Source organism: Mangifera indica, chromosome 10, assembly GCF_011075055.1.
Source record: "Mangifera indica cultivar Alphonso chromosome 10, CATAS_Mindica_2.1, whole genome shotgun sequence".
Taxonomy (NCBI): domain Eukaryota; kingdom Viridiplantae; phylum Streptophyta; class Magnoliopsida; order Sapindales; family Anacardiaceae; genus Mangifera; species Mangifera indica.
In genome coordinates this window covers 3,818,891-3,842,998 of record NC_058146.1, presented here as the reverse complement: position 1 = coordinate 3,842,998, position 24,108 = coordinate 3,818,891, and the positions used below count along the sequence as shown (strand labels likewise).

At 34.8% G+C, this 24,108-nt stretch overlaps 4 protein-coding genes across 4 annotated transcripts; 2 read left to right on the top strand and 2 right to left on the bottom strand.

The window, feature by feature from the left end:
- The first annotated feature begins 1,859 nt into the window (after window positions 1–1,859).
- On the top strand, window positions 1,860–3,247 carry LOC123228177 (LOB domain-containing protein 1-like). The gene is made up of 2 exons (XM_044653467.1): window positions 1,860–2,203; window positions 2,722–3,247. The coding sequence occupies exons 1-2, from the start codon at window positions 1,910–1,912 to the stop codon at window positions 3,067–3,069; spliced, it is 642 nt and encodes a 213-aa protein (XP_044509402.1). The 5' UTR covers window positions 1,860–1,909; the 3' UTR covers window positions 3,070–3,247.
- A 6,077-nt stretch (window positions 3,248–9,324) lies between these two features.
- Window positions 9,325–11,537, top strand: LOC123227909 (ATP synthase subunit d, mitochondrial). The gene is made up of 5 exons (XM_044653043.1): window positions 9,325–9,546; window positions 10,331–10,412; window positions 10,933–10,997; window positions 11,095–11,181; window positions 11,265–11,537. Exons 1-5 carry the CDS (start codon window positions 9,376–9,378, stop codon window positions 11,364–11,366), a joined length of 507 nt encoding a protein of 168 aa, XP_044508978.1. The 5' UTR covers window positions 9,325–9,375; the 3' UTR covers window positions 11,367–11,537.
- A 359-nt stretch (window positions 11,538–11,896) lies between these two features.
- Window positions 11,897–17,620, bottom strand: LOC123227905. Its single transcript, XM_044653039.1, has 7 exons — window positions 15,935–17,620; window positions 15,187–15,604; window positions 14,669–14,813; window positions 13,869–13,984; window positions 13,693–13,771; window positions 12,961–13,194; window positions 11,897–12,554 (listed from the first exon to the last, which is right to left on the bottom strand). Exons 1-7 carry the CDS (start codon window positions 17,130–17,132, stop codon window positions 12,207–12,209), a joined length of 2,538 nt encoding a protein of 845 aa, XP_044508974.1. The 5' UTR covers window positions 17,133–17,620; the 3' UTR covers window positions 11,897–12,206.
- Window positions 17,621–18,829: 1,209 nt separating this feature from the next.
- LOC123227906 (protein IQ-DOMAIN 3-like) lies at window positions 18,830–23,052 on the bottom strand. The gene is made up of 6 exons (XM_044653040.1): window positions 22,714–23,052; window positions 21,816–21,905; window positions 21,381–21,710; window positions 20,797–21,024; window positions 20,556–20,678; window positions 18,830–19,983 (listed from the first exon to the last, which is right to left on the bottom strand). Exons 2-6 carry the CDS (start codon window positions 21,888–21,890, stop codon window positions 19,270–19,272), a joined length of 1,470 nt encoding a protein of 489 aa, XP_044508975.1. The 5' UTR covers window positions 21,891–21,905; window positions 22,714–23,052; the 3' UTR covers window positions 18,830–19,269.
- Between the last annotated feature and the right edge of the window lie 1,056 nt (window positions 23,053–24,108).

Below are 24,108 nucleotides of genomic sequence, written 5' to 3'. Positions count from 1 at the left end.
GACAGAATAGAAACCTAACTACAAAGATTATCAATCCTTTTGGCATAGCATATGATCAAGTACTCATAACTTATCCATCCATTGACTCGTTTATTCACCAAAATTCCTACTTTTTAGTTGAAATCAATGGCCTCTGGCATTCAAAACGTTTATTTTTTTTAATTTTTTAAGTAAACATTGAGTGAAGAAACAGAAGATTGGTTGTCAAAAATTCAATGAACTTCATATGTAAAACTGCTAATTAACATGGCAAAATTGTGCTTCACCTTTGAACAATGTAAGCAAAATTCAAGAAACCAAACAATTTGATTGCTGATTGCATCAGCCATGAGGCCACGAGGCCTTCCAGAATTACGTGCTTCAACAGTTGTCGAAGGAGAGCAAGTCGTGATCAATACCTACTCATATTTGAAAGATTTGACAATTTTGCTGACGATATTCATGAATATTTAGGGGTTAAATTACAGTTTTTTAACAGAAATATCGTCAGAATGTGAATTATAATTGTGACATTGATGTAAATTCAGTGATTAGAAGGAGCAAAATTATGGTTATTCCTGCAGAAAGAAGGAAAAAAAAAATTGTGGGAAATGATAATGACAGAAAAGAAAGCAGGATTAAACTTAAAAAAGAAGGAAATATCCAGTCCTATTTTGAAGTAATCAAGGCACTGTGATTGCATCAGCTTGGAGACAGAGTGGCTAATGGGATATGTATTTGGACAAGTTTCTCTGCGTTCTAATGGCCTTGTGACACGACCAAAACCAACAATTTTATCCATTATTAAGAGCTGCCTCCCTATTCTAGCTGCATGTGCTTAAAACAAATTCATTAGATTCTATGAACAAAAAAGTCAGCTCCTTGTGAGATACTGGGAGCTTGTTTATTTGATGTGATCTGGGTTTAGGTAAAATAATAAAATTATGTATATATATATTTTTGAAAATATAATTAAATATATAAATAATGTATCATTGATTGAGTGATTTTAAATTAATAATAAAATAACACTTAAATTATATTATAATATATTAGTTATGTACTCAAATGTGTGCACATATAATATTACTTTTAGGTAAAAAGCTGCACAATTTTTCAAAAAGATTAATATATATAAAAATAAATTTTACTAATTTTTTTATATAATTTAACGTAATAATATATAAATGAGTGATTTTAAAATAAAAATAAATAAATAATTATATTATTTAATCACATATTATTAAATGATACAATATGTGATTAAATGAAGAGATCTTTAAGGCCAAATGGCCAAGGTGGATTGTATATCAACCAACAATCTAACCCCTCAGAGAAGGGCAAAATTAAGCAGGAAAATTCAGCCATTAAAATCTGCATGTTCAAACACAACCTAGGAGACAAATGGAATCATGTTATGATTTGACTTGGTCAATCCTTTTATGCCAAACATAGTGTGAACCTCATTGCAATGATCAAAAACCATGACCAAACGTTAATCTCAAATATTAAAAAAAAAAACACAATTTCTTTTTGATAACAAAAAATATTATTTGAATTGAATTTTTTTTAGATTGAATTAATCACAAAAAAATAATAAAATTTTAGATTTAATGATCGTCCTAATAATTATTATACTAAGTAAATTAAAAAAAAAAATTATACCCTCTTATATGTATAACCGCTCCGTACTTACTCAAATTAGCCTCAAAGGCTTCAAGTGACAAATTGCTTTCTATTATTTTTTTGATCAAAATGGGAAATATTTTTTACATAAAAAATATTGATATAATTTCAAACTTATGACATCATATCATGTGCTTCGTTTCGAGCTTTGTCTCTATATATATCCCATTTACCTTCAGTTTTACTTCAACTAAAGCAGCTGTTTTTCTCTTATTCTTCCATTTGCTTTCTCACCAAAAACGCCATGGAATGTAAAGACAAACTTGCTCTTGTTTGTCCATTCTCATCGTCTCCATCTTCTTCTTCCATTTCTTCACAAAACCCTTTGCAGTCTTCTCCAAGTTTCCCTTCTTCTTCACAGTCATCTCCACCGTCTCCTCCACATGTTGTTCTCAGCCCTTGTGCCGCCTGCAAAATCCTCCGCCGCCGCTGCGTCGAAAAATGTGTTTTAGCTCCGTATTTTCCACCAACTGAACCTTACAAGTTCACCATTGCTCATCGAGTCTTTGGAGCCAGCAACATCATCAAATTCTTGCAGGTTTGCACTGTTTTTTTTCATTCTTTCTTTCACCATGTGAAACCAACATTTTACTTTTCTGTTAGTTCCGCACAACCCATTTGGGAAAAAAAAAAAATTTCCCTTTGACATAGTTGTTTTGTTTAGACTTTAAACAGTTAATTTTTTTCTATTCTTTTTTGACAAACTTGAGGACTTTAATTGCCCTCAAAAGAAAAGTAAAACAGAGACATTCTAAGTGGACCCTTCTTTTATTTTCTCCTGTAAAGCATAGTTGTTCAATTGGGTATCTTCACTTTTCTTCAACAACCAACATGGCTCAGACCTAAATTTTTCTTTCTCTCAGAAGTAATGTAAATTATATGTACAATTCCAAGACCAATAGGGGTCCAATCACTACCTAAATTACATGATAGTAAATATTTTGATAAGTCATTATTGTACTACCAAAATAACTATTGCAAATGGGTTCAAGTTTTAATTTTCATAAAGACCAATCTTACAGAATTTTGACTAACAAAAATTTAAATTTTGATCAGGATCTTCCTGAGTCTCTAAGAGCTGATGCAGTAAGCAGCATCGTGTATGAGGCAAATGCGAGGATACGAGACCCAGTTTATGGTTGCGCTGGAGCAATTTGTCATCTTCAAAAACAGATCGGTGAGCTGCAAGCGCAGCTGGCCAGGGCTCAAGCAGAGCTCGTCACGATGCAATGCCAACAGCGCAATTTGATCGCCTTGATTTGCGTGGAAATGGGGCAATCTCAAGAACCGATTTTGCAGCAGCAACAATTACAACAACAACAGCAGCAGCAACAATTCACCGACACAAGCTGCTTTCTCGATGACAACAGTTTTGGCTCCTCTTGGGAACCACTTTGGACATGATCGAATTGAGAGATCAATGTGTTAAAATATAATTAGGGAAAACTAAGTGTCAACTAATAAGGGAGATTTGGTCTGTCAGCTAGAATTTGAGTGATTATGCCTTTTGATTCATGTCAACAAACGAAATTAAATTATGGGAAATCTCTAAAAAAATTATATATATATATTTTTTATAGAATTTCTCTTGTGCTTATTGATATCGATTCAAAGCTCTATTGGGTAACCTAATTCTATTTTCTAAAATTGTTTTTCTTAGTTTCTTGCCAAACAGTCTCTTGACTTTATTTTGCCATGTATCACTTTCTTAAAAGGCATACCAACTCTTGCTGTCCTGTCTACTGGCAGGGCTTGCACAGTTGTGGTCGGGTTCCTCTTTTAGGCTCGCCAGTTTTTCTTCTTTAATTTATTTTTTTTTTTAAAGAAAAACTAATAAAAGGCATACCGGTGGACATGAAGCATATCATTAACATTAAAAATTCCTTCATTTCAACATTTAATTGCCCAATTAATTTAGTAGCTCGTATATGCCAGTTGAACAATGCTTGAATCCAATTAATATACCCAATTTATCATCTCAATAACATTACTATATTCATAACTTGGAGTGCGGTATAACGCTGACCATACTACTATAATATAATGAATTCCCTCTTAATTAAGAAATATAACTGTAGATATTTTTGTGCTATTATACTTCACCTTAGTCAAATACATAAGAATGACACCAAAGAAGCTATCAGCTTCCCAATAACACCAACCTAGCTTGGCACTTGGAGTGCAACCGATAACACTTGATGTAACGCATGATTGAACAATGTCATTCGTGATCTAACTAATGTTATCACTGATTTAATCCAATGAATGGACAATTATGCCTTGATAACTTTATTTGACACCTCAATCCCTTCCAAACAGTAAACAAGTATGAGAATATAAGTTTCTTACACGACTAAAATTGAATTTAAATTGAGTTTATTCAAACTTAAAAATAATCTTGGTTCAAATGAATCTGAAACGAGTTTGATAATTAAATATTTTTGAACTTAAGTTTAAGCTCAAGTTTTAAGAGTATTCAATTGCCAAACCTTTCAATAACAATTAACATGGGTTGAGCCATACCTATCTTCCTTTAGAAGAATATGACCGGTGGGATCCTAGCTCTAGAGTCAATTGACGTGGCAACGTGACAACAGAAATTAGGGCAGTATAATCCTCATTCGGGCTTTTCAAACTGATTTGCTGCAGTATTCAGACGGCAATTGTAATTGTGAATTGCAGTCATCGGTCTTTTTCTTGTTTTCCATAAACAGCTGAGGAACGTGCATGGCTCGCTTAATGCGTGGGTGATGACAAACGAAGAAGCTTCATTTCTTCAGTAATTGAAGAATCAAGACCTCTAGCTAACTTTTGACCAACTCCATTTGAGAAACAAGACCCAACTTCAATTCCAAGCCCCTCAAGTACGTACAACATTAAGCCTAACTAGCTATGTCATTCAAGCATGAACATTCACATTATCAATAGCATTACTTTCATACCAGAATTGTAATATTACTGATAAAATGATATTTTATTTAGTATATATATGATACTAGAATGCCCTAACCTAACCTAATCATTAAGTAAGAGAATACTTACTCTTTTTAAACGATAAATTTTATCTAAATTAGATTATTTTTTTAAAATTAAACCAATCATATTTAACAAATAAAATCTTCGATCACTAACCTTACAATCATTAACACTCGTTGGTTGGCGTTTATGGCTTTTGACCTAATGTATATTTTAAAATTATTTAAAGATTTCACATTTAACCGATCAAACTACTCTTTTCGAACGTAAATACTAATGCCAACACTTAATAATTTTGAGATGATATCTCAGCGATCTCAAGGGCCATCAGGCATAAGAGATGATACGTACCCATTACTGTAGTGACCTTATCCAAATCGCCAGATTTCTTTTCTTTTTGTTGTTTTTTTAATCTTAATTTCTGGGTGTTGCTTGCGTTCTATGGTCAATAGACTCAATACTTATCTTCTAAATTGGTAGCTTTTTTTTTAGTACTTTATTATTACTTCCAGTGAATGCATGTAAAACTTATAATGAGATAGGGCCAACTCTTGATCTTCTTCTAGGAAAAATGAGAATCCGTTTTAACATATGATTGACGCTCAGTAATCCTCTTGCGTGAAACTGTAAATTCATCATCCCTAACAAAAATTTTCTAAACTCTTCTTTTTTTCCTTTGAATAATTGAAGATTCCACTCGTATTTATTGAACTTGGGGCATAATAAATAGACTTATAACTATTATACCAAATAAATTAAAGTTTTATAAATATGATAGAGATTCAAACTCAAATCTTTACTGTTTTATAAATGTGACAAAGACTTGAACTTGAGTCTTCATTAAATAACTCAAAGTTTCACAAACATGACAGAGATTCAAACCAAAGTCTTTAACTTGAAAGTTTTAATATTCAACAAGTTTTACTAACTCATTGTGCCATATTTTATCTTTTCTCTAATCATCCCCCATCATCCACAAATTTTAAAAAATAATTTTATATGTATATATTTTTAATACATAAAAATATATATATTAAAATCAATCATTATATGATCAAATATTAATTTATTTTTAATTTAAAATTATATAATTATATAAAAATATATATAAAATATATATCCATTTATATATTACAATCATATCAACTTCTCAATTGTACTTAGACAGTTGCACTGCTCTTCCAGTCTCATAGTCTCTATATAAGACAATAACTCTTTATTAATTCCTTCTTAACAATGAAGAAAATTGGAAGTGATGTTTATCGTCAAACTCTTGTGCTCCTATTTTCCCATTGAGTACTTTGACACCAGAAAAAAAATGTTTTCAAATTGGTAATCAAAAGCTTTTTTTTTTTTTTTTGTTTATTATAGTTGTTATGATATATATTTTATCATGTAATATGATATAAATAAAAAATAATATATATAATAAAATATATTAAATTAATATGATATAATAAATATATCATATAATATGACACATATTATTGATATAACTTAATACATATTTTTAAAAAATAATGATTAATAAAATTATATATACTTATTTTGAATATATAAATATGTACATACTTATACGTATTGTCATATAATTAGATGATTTTTAATTAAAGATAAAGTAATATTCAATTATGTGATGACATATATAAATGTGTACATAATTATATATTTAAAGTGGATATACATAATATTGCTCAATAATGATATACTAAGGGTGTATATGAGAAATATTAAATTTTTAAGAGTGTTTATGACATTTTCTAAAATGATGACATGTTATTATATTTTTTTATTATTTTATTTTTTAAAAATTGTATCATATGATACAATATTTGATAGATGATATAAAATATAAAAGATTAAAATTTTGATATATGATAAAATACGTAATTTGATTACCATAATGTTAATATTTAACCAAAGAATAAAATTAAAAAAAAAAACCCTTCATCAATAAGAAATTTCTGATGATTTTACTGCAGTAAAAAAATGTATGGGAATGTGACATTTAATTTAGATGCCATTATCTTATTATAATTATTTTTAATTGTGTTTAATTTTTCCATGGATAGTCCGTCAAATAAGTATGCTCAATTGCATTGACAAGTCACAAACTTATTGGTCTAAGTCAGTAAGTCTAGATAGAGATCAAGTCTATTTAATAGCAACGATTTGTGATGAGCAAAATAATCAAACTTGTATTGTGAATAAATTCTTGCCAAAAAGGGTTCGACTGGGACAGACATGTGCACACACCAGCAATTAAATCAGTCAATTTTTAGACCTTGACTTTTCCATTAACATTCTAATAAAATATTTAAAAAAAAAAAAAAAATCTATACTGAAGCAATATTTACTTAATTCAGAGAATGAACCTATAAACTTAAAAAAAAAAAAAGAAGATTTTTTTGGTATTTGTCTTTTATAAATAAAAATTAGGCCAAACGACTATTTCCCACCCAAGGTTTAGCGTTTTCTCAAAAGTCCCCCCTTTAACTATGGAAACACCAAACACCTACCCATGGCCTATTAGATTTAACCAAACCCTAACGGTGGTAGGGGTAAAATCGTCATTTTGGCTATAATATTAAAAATAAACTAAAATAGAATCTAATTTTGCCCCCCTAAACTTTAAAAACTAAAATTTTCCCCCACCCTAAGTTTTAAAAAATCACAGTTTCACCCTAGAGTTTGGTTTTGAAATCTCCGGCGACCTCTCCGGCTCCGTTGCCGACGGCCGCTCCCTCCGGAAGCAACCTCTCCTTCCGACGATCTCTTTTCTCCCATTTGGAGGTCCGATCGGCGCCCGAAGACGCCGTGGGAGACGAAGACTTCATCGGGAAGACGAAGTTCTTCGTCTTCCCAGAAGAAGACCTTTGGGAAGACGACCGTCTTCCCAGACGAGGACGACGGCGTCGGCTTCGTCTGGGAAGACGAAGAACTTCGTCTTCCCGACGAAGTCTTCGTCTCCCACGGCGTCTCCCACGGAGCCGGAGAGGTCGCCGGAGATTTCAAAACCAAACCCTAGGGTGAAACTGCCATTTTTTAAAACTTAGGCGGGGGGAAAATTTCAGTTTTTAAAGTTTAGGGGGGCAAAAGGAGATAAAATTTTCAGCCGTTAGGGTTTGGTTAAATCTAACCGGCCATGGGTGGGTGTTTGGTGTTTTCATAGTTAAATGGGGGACTTTTGAGAAAAAGCTAAACCTTGGGTGGGAAATAGTCGTTTGGCCATAAAAATTATGTTAGGGATCGTATAGATTGAGTTAACCTACCATATATTAAAAACCTATGACATGACCTTCATTTTAGTAGGTCGTATTATGTCGAACCCGTAATGGGTCAATCTAAGTGTTTTAATTGGTCAATCTACTAAGTTATATGTTTTAATAGTTTTTAATTATCTTAAGGCCAAATGACTATTTCCCACCTAAGGTTTGATGTTTTCTCAAGTTTCCACCCTTTAACTATGGAAACACCAAACACCCACCTATGACCGGTTAGATTTAACAAAATCCTAACAGTGGCAAGGGTAAAATAGTCATTTTCTTTATAATATTAAAAATAATCTTAAATAGAATCTATTTTGCCCCCCTAAACTTTAAAAACTAAAACTTTCCCCCAGCCTAAGTTTTAAAAAATCACAGTTTCACCCTAGGGTTTCTTTTTGAAATCTCCGGTGACATCTCCGACTCCATTGCCGACGGTCTCTCCCTCCCAAAGTAACCTCTCCTTCTGGCGATCTCTTTCCTCCCATTTGGACCCCCCATCGGAGTCGGAGAAGCCGTGAAAGACGAAGAACTTCGTCGGGGAAGACGAAGTTCTTCGTCTTCCCAGTCGTCGTCGTCTTCATCTTCCAACTGCGATCGGGCTTAATCTTCGTCTTCATCTTCCAACTACGATGAAGAAAACTGCATCGGCGTCGTCAGATAAGTCGTCTGGGAAGACGATTTCTCTTCCCAGACGACTTATCTCATGCTTTGAATGAGTAGTGCAAGAGTTTAGGGCGGTCGTCGGTGGAAGAGAAACCGTCGGGAGGGGAAGACGGCCGGTGATGGCGCCGGAGAGATAAACTCTAGGGGGGAAATGCGATTTTTCAAACCCTAAGGGGGGGGGAATGCAATTTTTTCAAACTTAGCTTAGGGAAAAAATGTTAGTTTTTAAACTTTTAGGGGAAAAAATGAGATTAAATTTACCACCGTTAGGGTTTTGTTAAATCTAACCGGTTATGGGTGGGTATTTGGTGTTTTCATAGTTAAAGGGTAGAAACTTGAGAAATCATCAAACCTTGGGTGGGGAATAGTCGTTTGGCCTTATCTTAATTTTTAAATTTTCTTTTAGTACCAAGTCAACCCGTAATCCTTATCTTAAGGTCTCAGCACGATTTGCAGGCCTAACACAATCTATTACAATTATAGATCGTACCCCTATCGGCCATATCGGAAAAAGGAGACCTGAGCCGTGCGCTGCTGGGCCGGCCTCCTTTCATGTCTAGGGAAAGCCAAGCCTTCTATGTCCTTAAACAAAATTGACAGTCCCTATTGGTTGGGCCTAATTGAAGACATTCAGGCTCACTTAAAAAGCCGAAATTGAGTACTGAGCCTCAGTGGGGAAACAAACAGTAAGGCCCAATTGAGCCCAAGAATCCAGGTAGCTAGCCACAGCTAAAGTTGATGATTCCTCTTTTCCTCGGTTTCTTTGACAGCCGGGAAAGTAAGCGAGAAAATCAGAGAGAAAATGAGCGGCGCAGGAAAGAAAATCGCTGACGTGGCATTCAAAGCAGGCAGAACCATAGATTGGGATGGGATGGCGAAGATGCTAGTGACCGATGAGGCTCGCAAGGAGTTCTCCACTCTTCGTCGCGCTTTCGATGAAGTTAACTCTGCTCTGCAGACCAAGTTCAGCCAGGTACCGTCTCCCTTGATCTCTATTTTCTTTTCGTTTTCATGGTAGATCTTTTTCGTTTTTTTGCTAGGGTTGTTTAAGTTGTGATGTTCTTATTGTTGCTGTTGAAACGATAAGATTTTGATTCATTTTTTTATTTTGTGCTGTGATCAATTAAGTAAAATTGTGAAACTTGTTTTGTTTGTTGGCTTTTTCCCCTTAAATTTGCTATTCATACGTGGGCAATGTAACTGAAAATTATGCTTTGTGAAATTGACAGTTTCATTTCACAGAGAGGAATAATTTGATGTATATTTACCTATACACACTTATTTTAATACACTCTTCGATAAATGGGTGCTTTTTGTTTGATTATATTAATGGGGATAGAGGCTTATGTATACTTGAAATTGTTCTGTAGCAGCAAATGTTGTTAATGCTTTAACTCTTGAATGAGCACCAGGATTGTGATCTTGACATCCAAAAGTATGATCTTTTGTTTTCCAAGTGATTTATATTGTGTAAGTTTTTTCCTTTATAACAAGGAAACTCCGGGTTTAGTAATCGGTCTTATAACCACTGCCTTAGGTTAATTAGGAGTTTAATTTTGAAATATCACTCGAGGGATTTGAACTCTTACTCTCATGCTTGAAATCTCACTCTTTTTTCACTCTAGCTATCCTTTAAGGGTTATATTGTGGAAGTTCCTCTAGGCTTTTTGTGGTTGAATTGCTGTTTGATTTCATTTTTCTTCACTTTTGGAACGCCTTTTGGTTTCGGGTGTGATATAGGTATTTACTTTATGCAGGAACCTGAACCTATTGATTGGGATTATTACAGAAAAGGGATTGGATCACGCTTGGTGGACATGTACAAAGAGGCTTATGAAAGTGAGATTCCTATTATACATTTTGTGTGGATTTTTGTTGTCATTTGTGTGCCTTATGTCTGATTGCTCTTAGAGTGGTTGCAGTTCTATAGAATTCGTGTGTCATGCATATGAAGTCCATGGATTGGAACTTTGTCTTTTGAATTAAGAATCAACTATTAAGTGCTATTCCAAAAAAAATGCTAAACAGTGGGATTGTAACATGGTAACATGCATAATTTTGTGTAAAGTAGCATATTTTCTTTCCTAGCATAGTACTTGATCGAAAAGGTATCTTTAGTATTTTTTTTCCTATCATTAATCATGTTAACAACATTGATGTGCAATACCCGGTTTTTTGACACAACTTATATATCCAGTTTGATTTTAGTGTGTTCTAGAATTATCAAGATAACTTAAACTGCTACCTTTTCTTAGTGGATCTTTGTTATCAAATTTTTTGCAATGAAACTATTTTGGTAACTTTTGTTTCTTTCTTTTTCCTTTGTTCTTGTTTATATGTTTACCTGTTTCCTTTGCAGGCATCGAGATCCCAAAGTATGTGGATACAGTCACCCCTCAATACAAACCTAAATTTGATTCATTGGTGAGAATCGAAATGATCACTATTTCTTTTTGGGGTTTTCTTAATCTCTCTCTTAAATGTTGCATTTAACCTGCCATTTGCTTTTTATGGCATGTAGATTGTGGAATTGAAAGAAGCAGAGGAGAAGTCCCTGAAAGAGTCTGAACGGTTAGAGAAAGAAATAGCCGAGGTTCAAGAATTGAAGGTAACCAAAAATGAATGCACTATTTCAATTTCCGTTCATGCCCAGTGTATGATTTTCTCATGGGTTGGCTATTTTTTGAACAGAAAAAGCTCAGCACCATGACCGCGGAAGAATACTTTGCAAAGCATCCTGAGCTGAAGAAGAAGTTCGATGATGAGATCCGAAACGACTATTGGGGCTACTGATTTTATTTACTCAAAGCGTAATCACGGCGCAGCCAAGATGTCTGAACATTCCATGTTTTCACTGTTTGTTTCGCGATAATAATTTCCGAATTGTTTTTCAGAAAATGTCGGTCGCACTGGATTTACAGAAAATGAACTTGGACTAAGGGAAAAAAATGAATTTTTCCATCATACCTTTGCTTCTTTTGAGTAGCACCAATTTTCCTCTATTTTATCTATGAATGTGCTGAGAGTTGTAAGATTGTTGCAATTGGAACAAAAAGAAAATAGTAATAAAGAGTTACTGAGTTCTCCCCTAATATTTGCTAAAAGCTCAGTACTTTTTATATTAAGTAACTTTTCTTTTAGCAATGCCTTACGTACATTTATCAATGAAGTCAAAGTTAAGCAGTAGCTTACAATCTTTGGAACAAAAAAGTAAAATTTGAAGAAAATTATACTTATATATCACCTGGCTGAAGCACAGAACAATGAAGCATCAAAAGCAACTGCCAGAGAAGTGTGAATATTGAAAAAAAAAAAAAATAGCATTAAAAGCAAAAGGCATTAACTGCACAGAATGTACATAAATGTAAATTGCGAAGGCAAAATACAAAATTTAACCGAGAACGTATATAAACTACCGTTCCTGGTGCAACAAAAAGTTCAAAACAAGGGGGCAAAAAGGCAAAAATTATAACAAGAATTACAATGAACAAGAAAGGCGGAGTTTTAGATGAACAGAAATTTGAAGCACATCCTGTTTAACTTGTTTCAGCAACAATTATTTGCAACTATTGCAAACAAAATCCAAGGCATCTGTTGAAAGTTATGTTCTTACTTTATAAAACCTTGTATTGTTTACGAACTAGCCAACTTTTTCTGGGATAACTGGTCTCCTGCTAGTTCCTCATTTTTTACCATGGCCTTCCGAGCTAGCTCATAACCTGCAAAGTTCATGGCACCCAAAGGAGCAATCCAGAAAAATCGAGGTACAGCTCCCTTGAATAGGCCAAGGGCTCCTTCATGACGGAGTATAGAGTACACTACCATTGACATTGTTACAGATCGACCTCGTGGAGCAGTCATCATTCTAGTTTTCATAACATCGAAAGGTGTAGTGATCACAGCAGTTAGCCCTCCAGATAAAGCTCCAACAACAATTGTTTCAAAGGGCTCCAGCTCCCGGCCAAGAATTTGCTGGACAATCTTCAAGTATCATCCAAAAATACAGGTTATTATCATTCAAGAAATAAATAGCAGAAGATATATTGTGCTAAGATATAAAAGGTACGCACAAAACAAACCAATATAATCAAAGCATTGTTAAGATATAAAAGTTTCCTCAGGCCAACAAAGAACTTAAGATAACTTCAAGATCAAATTTATTTATGCCTAAATCTACTTTATCATGCGTGGAAATAAATTAAACAAACCAAATGCCTTTTTATTTCAATTTTCAAGACTCACAGCCACATTCCCAACACTACCACTTTATGTTGAAAATTAAAACAACTAATAAAATTGCAAAGCAAAAATTCAAAACAAGTATGCAAGCAAACACCATGAGGGATAAGAATGGTTTTATTGTTTATTGAAAGTGAAATCTCTCTACCTTCTTTGATTCAGCATAAAGTCCTGTGCCAATAACATAGAATGGAACCTCTCTGAAAAGAGTGGCACCAGTGCCACGAAAAAAACCCTTGAGACCATCTTGATGCCATGTTCCAACAATGGCTTCTCCCACATTGTCGAAAATGCCAGCCTGTAAGCGCTGCTTTAGTACTTCACATGGGATTCTTACTGCTGTCCCCAAAAATGTGCTACAGAATGACGACATAGATTGAACCTGCTTATCATGCCAACAAAACTAAACTCACAAGAGATCACACCAGCTAAGCTACAAACATGATAATTATAGGGGAAAATAGGAGGTCACGAAAGACATATCAACCAACACAAGCATGTTAACTTGAAATAATTGGAACACAAGACAACTGAACATCCTCAAGAAATTAAAATTATGACAAACTTTTTTTTTTAAAAAAAGAAATGTTTGGGAAGGTAATAACAGGTAAATGACAAGGTATTGATGGTGTAAGACTCTAAAATTGAGACTTCAGGAAACAATGTTACAGCTAGAGTTTCATATCCAATCATAAGATAGATATTATCGTCATTATAATAATTTGAGGCAGGTAGCTTGTTGTTAATCCCTAGCAATAAAAACATACCACTGAGATCCCTCTTTACTAGATATTTACTTTATCAGACAGCATCAAGTCAAACTGTTTCACAACCAGATGAAAATTCATTACCAATCAAACACTATAGACGGGAAAACTACCTGGATTTCAGGCAGTGTTGGAGCAACATTTAGTAGCAGGAGCTTACTTGCTTCAAATATTCCAGTTCGCAGGCCATGGCTGTGAAGTCAAAAGAAAAACAGACTGAAGACCAGTCAATGATATTAAGCAGAATCATGAAAGGGATCAAAAGGATAACAACAGTAACAATAAAAACCTTGAAAACTGCCCAAGAATTGCAGGGATTGAACCCCTATATAATGCCCGTACGCCAATTTGAGGAAGCTTTGAGATGATTTCAGGAAAGGTTAGAGTTGAAGCTTGAACTCGTGTCTGATAAAAACAAAGATAAAACAGAAAACCTTGATCACAACAAAGCATTACAAACAGTAAATGGAAAACTGTACAAACAATGTCAACTATCCAGAACACTTTTATGCTGTTTTTATGTAACAATCATAAAGATGAATAAACTACTCTCACTGGAACTTGTGTTCTTAAATATGCACATTCTTGGGGAGAATGTATTAAACAAGAAGCATTACAGTTTTCTAAAGTCAATTCAAATTTTTTTTCTTCTTTTGTTTCCTTGCTTTGATGAACTGCCTAGCCCATAGGGAAGGTTAAAAAATAGCCATGAAAAGACGACTATGCTAACCAGGATGCCTCCTAGGATCAAGATTATGGCACTCCACCATGTGGCAAATGAGAGAAAAAACCAAGGGAATCAGCACAAACATCCTCATTGCACTTACATGACAAAGAAAAGTATGAGTTCAGACCTTACAAGTAAGATATTCCTAACTCTTCCAAAATACTCATATCGATAATAATTAAAACATGACTAACACATAAGGCTAGCAGATCAGCTTCCTAGGACTACAATTAGACACCCATGGTTAGTAATTCACATTTACCATAGATTTTAATACCAAATAAAGCAATTATTGAAAAGGATTCACTAATATTAGCCAAATGCCAATACAAGAGTACAGATGATTATTCCAAAATAATTGCCTTTATAGAATCAACAGGGTGCATTAATGCTGTGGAAAGTGCACATGAAAGGCCGCCTGCCAATGCAGCTTTCAGAACACTTCCAGCAGGTATTTCCACGGGTGGAGGAACAGCAACAACTGTCGCAGCTTCAAACCAGATGTTCCTGTATGTATAACAAACAGATGTTACTAGCAGATAGGAGTAACCTAGTAATTTGTAAAACCATAGACTTCTAGGACTACAAACGATTCTTCATCGTCCCTCATTTCATAGGAAAAAAAAAATTTCTTTCCAACCTGTACATGGATACCAAGAAACAGGGAAACTGGCACCATCCTATCACCAAATAAATGAAAATTCATAAATGAAAACCATGCTACTAAATCAAAGAAACTATACTAAGATCCATAGCCAAACTACAGATTTTAATAACAATCATACTTTAACCAACAAAATAAAAAGTCAGACAGAAATCATATTTCGAGCAAAAGCTAAAATTTAGTGTACAGCTCTTTCAAATGGTAAATTCATCTTACCGAGGATCATCTTGCAGCCGTTCAGAAGGCAGCAAAAGCATAAAATTCCGAAAATGTCCATATGAGATAGATTCTTCTGTATCTGCATTCAGAAATCGCATCATAGCAACAGCATTGTCTTCATTTGCTGGAAGTCCTGCATTTTTTAGTGATGCCAATATTTCACTCTTTTGCAGTGTACCAGACTTGCTTAAACATAAAGAAGTATATGCTCGAAGGATGGTTGGCTCTTTCTGTTCCATCAATGATAAAAATTGTTTCCAACCAAATGATTTTGAAAATAGATGTCTTCTAGTACGGCGCATGAATTCCCGAGCATATCTCCGTGGTAATTTTCTCTTTCTCATTGCAATTTCAAGATCTTCCAATGTCACTTGGCCATCACCATCTCTATCCAGTTCCTCAAAGAACCTCCTTCCTGTTGGAAATATGAGGGTTTAAAAAGGAGTTCTCACTTTTGATGATAGTATTGACAAAGACTGAAATTTTCATCTCTATCAAAAGAGAAACAACCACATATACTATAGATTTCTACACAATAACACAAAGTGATTGAATCCTAAGAAAAATAAGCCTATGATATGTATATAAAACCCAATACTCTTCAGTTCCAGCAATGAGACTCTACCACAGTATAGTTTCATGACTTCTCTACAGGTTTTGATGTTAAGCATATTTCCAGTAAAATATTAGAAACAAAACATAAAGCAAGATGGAATAAACTACTAAACTGCATAAGGAACCATACCTTCAGACTCTGTGTATCTAAAAAAATCTTGGACAGAGAATAGCTTTTTCTTGTCTGGATGGTCTTTAGAAGATCGCCCCAATTGTGGTACAAGCTCAATCAGTTCTGTCAGTGAAACAGTAGACAAAGTGGATCTCAAACGCTCCACATTTGATAGAGGAATACTAAAAATCCCACCAGCCAGCTTCTGTGGTGAATTACCCCCTGTCTCTTCCCCACTGGCTGTACTAACACCACCTTCGCCATCTTCATTGACTGAAGAAGTTACCCCAACTATACTAGAAGGTACACCTCCCACTCTCGCAAACTTCAAGTTCCCCAAGAATCCGTTAACATCAGATTTTCTACCTTCCCAAATACTTATAACTGCCTTCCAATGATCAAACTGAGAAGAAGATGGCAGCAAGGTCGAGGCCGATGTTGAATGACCATAACCCTTTTGATCACTTTCCTGCATAAGTTGATCAAATTTTTGTAGGTTTTGAATCAAATTGTCACATATAAACCCAATAAAGCACTCTAGTGACACATGTTTCACCTCATGTGCTAAAGTCTCATCCGTATACACATTTGCAGTCTGATCTTTTGCTTCCCTTTGCTTAAACTCACAAAAACTCTTAGATTTCAAATCATATGCACATGAACTCAATTGCCCTTTGTCTTCATCCCCAACTTTCTGAATCTGTTTCTTGCCTGCCTTAAATGGACTCAGCAAAGCCTGAACGAAACCATTAACCAACAAAGACCAAGTAACAGCAAACTGCAAGCAGTTCATACAAGACCCATCGGCCTTATTCAAATAACTCTCTCTCACTCCTTTCTCGGAAACCACCCCAACTTTCCCATTCCCTAGATTCGGTGAAAACATTCCTAAAAATGTCTTCATTGGCACCTTAATTGACAACAATCCTTTCTCTTCACTAACCACACACTGCCCACTGCTATTACTGTTTCTGTTATTATTACTATAATTATCAATACCATCACTCTTCTTCTTCACAGAAAAAATGTGTATTTTGCTATTGCTGTTTCCATTTACATTCAATTCAAGAGTGTTTTCATTCTTCTTATGAATTGCCATACAACTCTCAAGATCTTTGGCCGCTTTTCTAATACCTAATTCGAGCGGTGAAATTGCATCTTTCAAATGTTGAATCGAATTAAAAAACGACTCAATTGGATCATTCGCACTCACCATCACTTCTATCAACAATTACAACTCAGTATCTCAAAAACAATTTCAACAAGATTTCCGTATAGATTCACAACACGTACCAAGCATGTCCGCACAAATCATCAATAAAGAACAGTAAGCCGGTAAGAAAAGAAAAAGTTACAAGCGACTGGGCGATCGATTGAAGAAGAAGCAGCCAGACGACAGAGCGGTGCCGGTGCCGCAATTGAATCCGACTCTGAATGATGAAACCCCAACTGTACGGACAGAAAGTCAAAAGCCTCGAGTTTGACTTCACCTCATTTGTTTTCAGCTGGAACCGAAATCAAATCAATCCATTTCCTATTTAACTCAAGTGTTATTGAGAATGAGGAGATGTGAAGCTTGGTATAATCCTGAGATTTGTGGAAAAATAAAATTGGACAGTTTATGGTTTTGAGTGCGAGATACACACGGTGAGGGAAGAAGATGAGTCGCCGAATAAGAATGGGCCTTTAGTTAATTATGAAGGAAATAATTGTTCGGCATAGATAAATAAATAAATAGTTTTTTAAAAAATAAAATAAATAAGGAATTGTTTGGATAATGAATGTTGATGGATCATGGATGAATGGATAGAAGCTGACGTTAGGTCTAGTAGGCAGGTACAGGTGCGGGTGCGGGTCTTGGGCTTTTTAAGAGTTTAAGGGCAGTTACGTGTCGCTACTTGGGACCGTTTCTGTCATGAATTAAATAATTTATTTGTGGATTTATTAAATCTTATGTGATTGATCTGTAATGGGTTCTACCAGAAAAAACCCCGCAAGTTTTAGTATCAATAATAAGGAGAATAGATCCCATTACAGTTGAGGGGATATCAATATAGCTATGATTTTCAACCTTCAATAAGGTTATTTTAGACTTTTCAACTTTAACGAGACTGATCTAGATTCAGTCTGGCGTTAAATTATGACATTAAAATATTAAATTGGCCAAAGGACTATTTTCCACCCAAAGTATTATCTCAGATTTTTTCCGTTAATTTTAAAAATCTCATTTACCCACCCATAAACAGTTGAAATTAATAAAACCTTAACTCCTTAAAATTTTATCTTTTTCCCTCCTAACCCCTAAAAACTAACCATTTTCCTCTAAGTAAAGTTTTAAAAAATACATTACCTCTTTAGGGTTTAGCTTTCAATCTCTGATGTCAAATCTAACGTCATCGTCAACGACAAAACTTTTCAGAGGCATCATCATACTCCAACCATCTCTCTTTTCTCCTCTGAAATGTTGGTCAATCGAGATCTGACCTGAAAAGTCGAAAAGTTTCATCTCTCGATAAAACTGTTTTTTAAAACTTAACCTAAGGGGAAATGGTTAGTTTTTAGGAGTTAGGGAAAAACTAGATTAAATTTTAATTTATTTTTAATATTATAAATAAAATAATGATTTTGTCCTTTAAATTTAAACAATTAATTTTAACAGTTTATAAATGGGTAAATGAGATTTTCATAGTTAACGGGATGAAAAGTTGAGATTACACTATACTTTGGGTAGGAAATAGTCCTTTGGCCTATTAAATTTATAAAAATATATATTTTTTAAATATACTTTAGATTATTTAGTCAATGAAAAGTGGAGTACTTGGGGAGATATTCTCGTAAAAATTTCAAAGCAAACGTTCATTGCAAGTCTTTGACAATTCTCAATTGAAACAGGTGGTGCCATTTGGTTAGTAATTGTTCACAAAGTGTGGCTTGATTCCACTACTTTTTGCTTATGTTCCAAGCAACCAAATGAAGCATTATAATGGGGAAAAGATACACCAGATTTTACTCAGTCATAAAGAAAATTCACACTAAAACTTGACAAACAAGAAAAATCATCAACAAATATCACCACCCACCAGACCAATCCTGCTAAATGATAAGTAATCTTTCTAACTAGAGTGGCTGTTCAAGAAGATGAAGATGATGACAGTCCACCACAAATATAACACGTATATATGTAGCAATAATCCATTTTTATTCATTCTTTCTTCCCTGCACCTCTTAATGGCGCAGCCGATAAGGAAGATAATGAAGTTGAAAACAAAGTTTTAACCCATCTTTTTATTCATTCTTCATCTGCACTTTTATCTAAATTTTTTTTTTCTATTATTTTGGTTGTGTTTCCTGCACTACCTGACAATGATTCCATTGGTAACTTTCTCATCTGTATGCACTTTGATATCCTTTATGGAGATAGATTCGATCCTGGGAGGACCAGAATGCCTCCTTGGCCCAGCTGGAGAAGTGTGGAATGAGAGCCGCTTCTTTGCAGAATTCATTAACACCTTCTCTGGTGTCCCATTTTTGTCTGCTCCCAACGGGCTTAGGCACGATCTAGCCTTTGTCGACTTCGTTGGTGCCATGTAACTTGGAACCGAAGGGGAAATTGCCAGACTCTCATTGTCACCAACTGATGAGCCTGCAATACTGTACCTCCTGTGTTGTTCAGATTGTGCACTAAACATGCTTCTCGAGTCTTCATCCCCACCCCATTGACTCCACCGTGGGCTTGGTGGTCTTATTTTATCGGTTACTGATGATGAAGATGGTGCTCTGGAAGGAGGGGTTGAAGGTGATTTATGACTGGGAAGTCGGTTTAATTTATGTGCAGTTGGGGAAGGTTTATTGAGATCACGAAGTGAATATGCTCTGCTGATTTCCCCTATAGACGTGGCATGGCTTGCTGCACTCTTAAGAGAACCATGGTCAAAATTATTGACAGTGCTTCGATTCTCCCATGGTCGGGCTGCCATCCATCGCTCTAACCAACTCCAACCCCAGTGGGGATTGTTTGGATCCATAAATGTTCGATTTGCAGATTTTGAAGAGTTCTTCAAGACATGCTGTTAAACAAATTATCATCCAGATTAACTCTACTATGTAGTTCAACCAAAGGATGCAAATTACAGACTTTTAGCAATTAAAAGATATTTAAATTCCACATGAACATATTTTTCGATTAACCAATATATAAAAGCTGCATGACAAGAGAATAATCAATGGTACACAATCACTCTATATTCTGGAGACTAACTTCCCTCAGTTAGTATTTTCCATAGTTAAAACAAAAACCATCAATCAAAAGCCCCATTCATCTAGAAGCATCACAGTTTTTGGTTCCCTAGAAAAATTCATATTCGAAAGACAGAATTCAGAAACCTTAAAACTAAATTTAATAACAGTCAGTACACGAGAAAGTATAAGCCGGAGAGAAAATATACAGAAGAATAAACAACAATGCACATTAGTGGCATTTCTCAAATCAGTCTATCCTCTTTAGTTAAAGGAACAAATAAATAACATGTGCCTCCTCACCAATCAAATCCCAGGTTTAAATTGTTTTTTCTTTCAAAATTAAAAAAATAGGCCACAAATTAATATTTCAGAGATGGTAAGAAAGAGTATAGTCTGATACCTGATGAGAAAATGCATAAGCCAATGCCCTCTCTCTTCTCATAGCAGCTTCTTGCTTGTGCTGTAGTTTTGCTTCAATTTGCTCCTTAGACTGTATGCTATCGTTCCATTCTTCTCCAACTTGCTGTAAAAGTGTGTGAAATTAAAATTTATGTATACAAAAACAAAAGTGGGGATACCATTCACCACATATTTTAACACTCTCAAGCCAAAGGCTAAGAGTATAGAATGACAGCACTTACAGAAGCACTAAACCTCTCCAGCTCTTTCTCATGTTTTTGTTGGAGTTGCTGTTGCAGAGCATGGTTCTCCTCTGACAACCTAATCCTCCTTTCTCGAATCTGAGCCTGAACACAAGCAAGAGTCTGCATGCATTTTAATGTGGTAGTTGCTTGCCGCTTAACAGATTGTCCTTGTATCATTGATTTCAGCCTCACCAACCCTCTCAAAGCCCGCAAGGCCCTCCTTGCCTGAAATGCTCAAAGCAAGAACCCAGTCACATATAAAGCTCATTGCTTGCTAATGGGGCATTATATTTTAAGGAATATAACAATTATCTTTCATTACTCTAGTTTCCTAAATTGTTCTTAATGCCCTTTATGTACTGTGAATGCTTGAATAACCTAGTAAGAGATCACTTATACAAGCAGGCAAATAATGCAAGGCACATGAATGGTCTGTCAAGTAAAACCTTTACTAATAACATAATTATATTAATTTTTTTAAGTTTGATCAACAACTGAATTCAGTAAATTCTTAAGACCTCCAAATTCCAGCTTATGAGTTTATGTGCATTAAAGTAGAAGCAAATGGGTAATTATCATACTAAGTATCCTCTGAATGCTGTTTGAATCTTGATAACTGCGATTTCTTCCTTTGATTTTTGAGGGTAACGCACAACAGCAGTGAGGCGAACAACTTCTGCAGCAGCCTGAGCAGCTGCAACAGCTGCCTCTGCAGCCACAGCTGTGGCGAGAGCCACGGTGTAAGCATGCTTGCTCTGCTCATTCTCAGCTTTGGTTAATTTAACATCTTCAACTGGAGCAACCAGAGGAGTGGAAGCAGGCACAGCTAATATGGTGATCTCTTCAGGCACAGAAACCAGATCTGACTTCCCATGCTTTCTGAACCAACTTTTCTTTGATTTATTGTTATTCTATAGAGCAAAACCAACAAGTTTCCATCATAAACACATTCAGAAAAGCAAAATTAATTCACAATATCAAGTTATGAAAATAAGAAAATTTTAAAAAATCCAAACCTTATCTTTCTTTTCCTTTGATTCAGGGCTAAGAAATCTCTTCACAGAAGAAAACCAACTCCCTTTCCTCCCCATTTCCTAAAAACTCATCTATGAAGTAAAAAAGGCAAACAAGTCAATTTCAGGCCAAATGAATCAAATGAAAAGAAAAATTACCAAAAAATTCGGAAAAAATTGCAAATCTAGCATAATGTAAACTGTTATTAAACTCAAATTCTAATTATTTGGGAGAAACTAAAGCCTCAACATCAAACAGTTGAAACAAGCAAGTAAAAGACCAAATTGTAAAAGTAAACTACCAAAATAACTAGGTACACCGTTCTTAGAAGAAGTCTCAAATCATGGCCATCATCCTCAAGAGGGGTAAAAAAAAAAAAAAGGTCAACCATTTAAAAAAGATTAAATGTAGAGAGACAGATCAACGATGAACACTATCATAAAAAGCATCATTAAAAGAATTTAGACGTGATAATAAACAGTAAAATTGCCATGAACCCGCCACTCCAACAGATAAAAATATTCAAACTTTGAAGCATTTGTTCTAACTAGGCAACAAATGCCAAATTCCCTGGGTTCACAAACTGCAAGATCTTTAGAAAAAACACAAAAAGTTCAACCTTTGACAAGAATAAATGCAAAGCAAAGAAGAGGAAACAATAACAGAGACTGACATGAATGATACAAAAATGGACAAAATAGATCACAAAAACAAAAACCAGATCAAACCGGTTAAAAGAGAATGGCAAAGCGATTTACATGGTAAGACAAAAGGTGGATAAATGTGTCAAATTTTAAACAGAAAAACAAAACTGGTTGATAAGAAATCATGAAACCCAGATGAAGTTTTCCAATTTAAGGTACACTTCACTGAGACGGAAATGGACAAAATCCCAGATACCTGTTATAATATAAGTGAAAAAACCACTGAGATCTCTCTGAATGAAAGTGTTTTTTCGGCTTCTATTTTCCTTTGTACAAAACAAAAACAAAAACCGTAGTAATGAAGAAACATGTAGAAAGGTCTTATTTGTGTGAGAGGATTCTTGGCGAAGAAAGAAAGCTTCAAAGATTGGGAAATGGAACAATAAACAGCCTGGTTTTGTTCGGATCCACCCTTTTTTTTTTTTAAACAGAAAAATGGTGCTCCCTTGGTTCGGTTTCTGTTATTATGGATTTATGCAACACTGAAATTTTAACAATTTCCTTTTTTGTGTAACGGCGACAAGCCAACAACCTCCCTTATCTAACAACAACCACCTTTCACCATCTTTCCGTTTGTGTTCTGTCTGTTGTTGTCATAAATTTTGTCAGTTCTTTCTTCCTTATCCTTTGCTTCACCCACTAACTAAACTATCTTTATTGGCAAATACATTGTGACGCCAATCTATAATGAAAAGACCCTCTCCCCCCCTTGGTTTCATAAATTCCCACCTCAAACTTTGATGAACCAAACACTCCAATTTTTTAGTTTGAAAAGTTAATTTTTTTTATTTATTAATTTTAATAGCCAAATAGTATTTTTGTTATTATACAATATATAATAAGATTAATGTCACTTATATCTCTAATTATATAATCAAATTACAGTTTTATCTTAACTATTTTATATATTTCTTTTTTTCTTTCTCAATTTTTTTTCTTCTCTTTTCTTAATTATTTATTACCAAAAAACACCTAAAAGGAGTTGTAGATGTAGAAGTGACAACTTCCAAGTTTGAAATGTGTTGTCGTGGCTCAAGAAGTCAAGTAGGGTGATAATTGTTCATGTTTGGAGCTTGTGCAAGTAGCAATAAGATGCATCACCAAGCAACAAGGGAGACATGTGGAGGTCTACATGTCGTAGGTTCAATGGCTCAAACCCCTTCAACTTTTTTTTTTCTCGATCTTACTTACTAATGAGACCAAACATATTGACTTGACTAAATCGTAAAGTTCTAACCAAGTGGTGGTTGGCCCAGTATTGTGGGGAGGGCAACATGACATGGTGTGGTTTCCATTCAATTCAAGCAACAATGAGGGAAAACGACTAGTTTGGCATAGGCAAAGCCAAACAAAGGGGGGAGTAGCAAGATGGATAAACATTTTATAAATTTTGGGGGTGGTAAAATTAAAGGAGAATGTAAGGGAGCATGCGCTTGTGCTTATGAGACAAGGATGGGGTTTGAATTGCCCGTTTTATGGTTCTTCGAGATGGTTTTAGGGTCGGAAAACAATTTGTAGTAATAATCCTTTAGCCAACAAAGTAATTTTCGTACATGAGTGTGGCGAATGTGGTCCGAACAACTACGGTTAT

Bases quoted from the DNA above. Each gene is read 5' to 3' on its own strand.
- LOC123228177 (XM_044653467.1), top strand. From the start codon at position 1,910: ATGGAATGTAAAGACAAACTTGCTCTTGTTTGTCCATTCTCATCGTCT. The intron at 2,204-2,721 runs GTTTGCACTGTT...AATTTTGATCAG, and splicing joins ACATCATCAAATTCTTGCAG to GATCTTCCTGAGTCTCTAAG.
- LOC123227909 (XM_044653043.1), top strand. From the start codon at position 9,376: ATGAGCGGCGCAGGAAAGAAAATCGCTGACGTGGCATTCAAAGCAGGC. The intron at 10,413-10,932 runs GTGAGATTCCTA...TTTCCTTTGCAG, and splicing joins GTACAAAGAGGCTTATGAAA to GCATCGAGATCCCAAAGTAT. The intron at 10,998-11,094 runs GTGAGAATCGAA...TATGGCATGTAG, and splicing joins AACCTAAATTTGATTCATTG to ATTGTGGAATTGAAAGAAGC.
- LOC123227905 (XM_044653039.1), bottom strand. From the start codon at position 17,132: ATGGTGAGTGCGAATGATCCAATTGAGTCGTTTTTTAATTCGATTCAA. The intron at 13,985-14,668 runs GCAATTATTTTG...TGTTTTTATCAG, and splicing joins ACCCTGTTGATTCTATAAAG to ACACGAGTTCAAGCTTCAAC. The intron at 13,772-13,868 runs GTTTTTATTGTT...TTGACTTCACAG, and splicing joins ATTCTTGGGCAGTTTTCAAG to CCATGGCCTGCGAACTGGAA.
- LOC123227906 (XM_044653040.1), bottom strand. From the start codon at position 21,890: ATGGGGAGGAAAGGGAGTTGGTTTTCTTCTGTGAAGAGATTTCTTAGC. The intron at 20,679-20,796 runs GTAAGTGCTGTC...ACACTTTTACAG, and splicing joins TGGAGAGGTTTAGTGCTTCT to CAAGTTGGAGAAGAATGGAA. The intron at 19,984-20,555 runs GTATCAGACTAT...TTTGTTTAACAG, and splicing joins CTTATGCATTTTCTCATCAG to CATGTCTTGAAGAACTCTTC.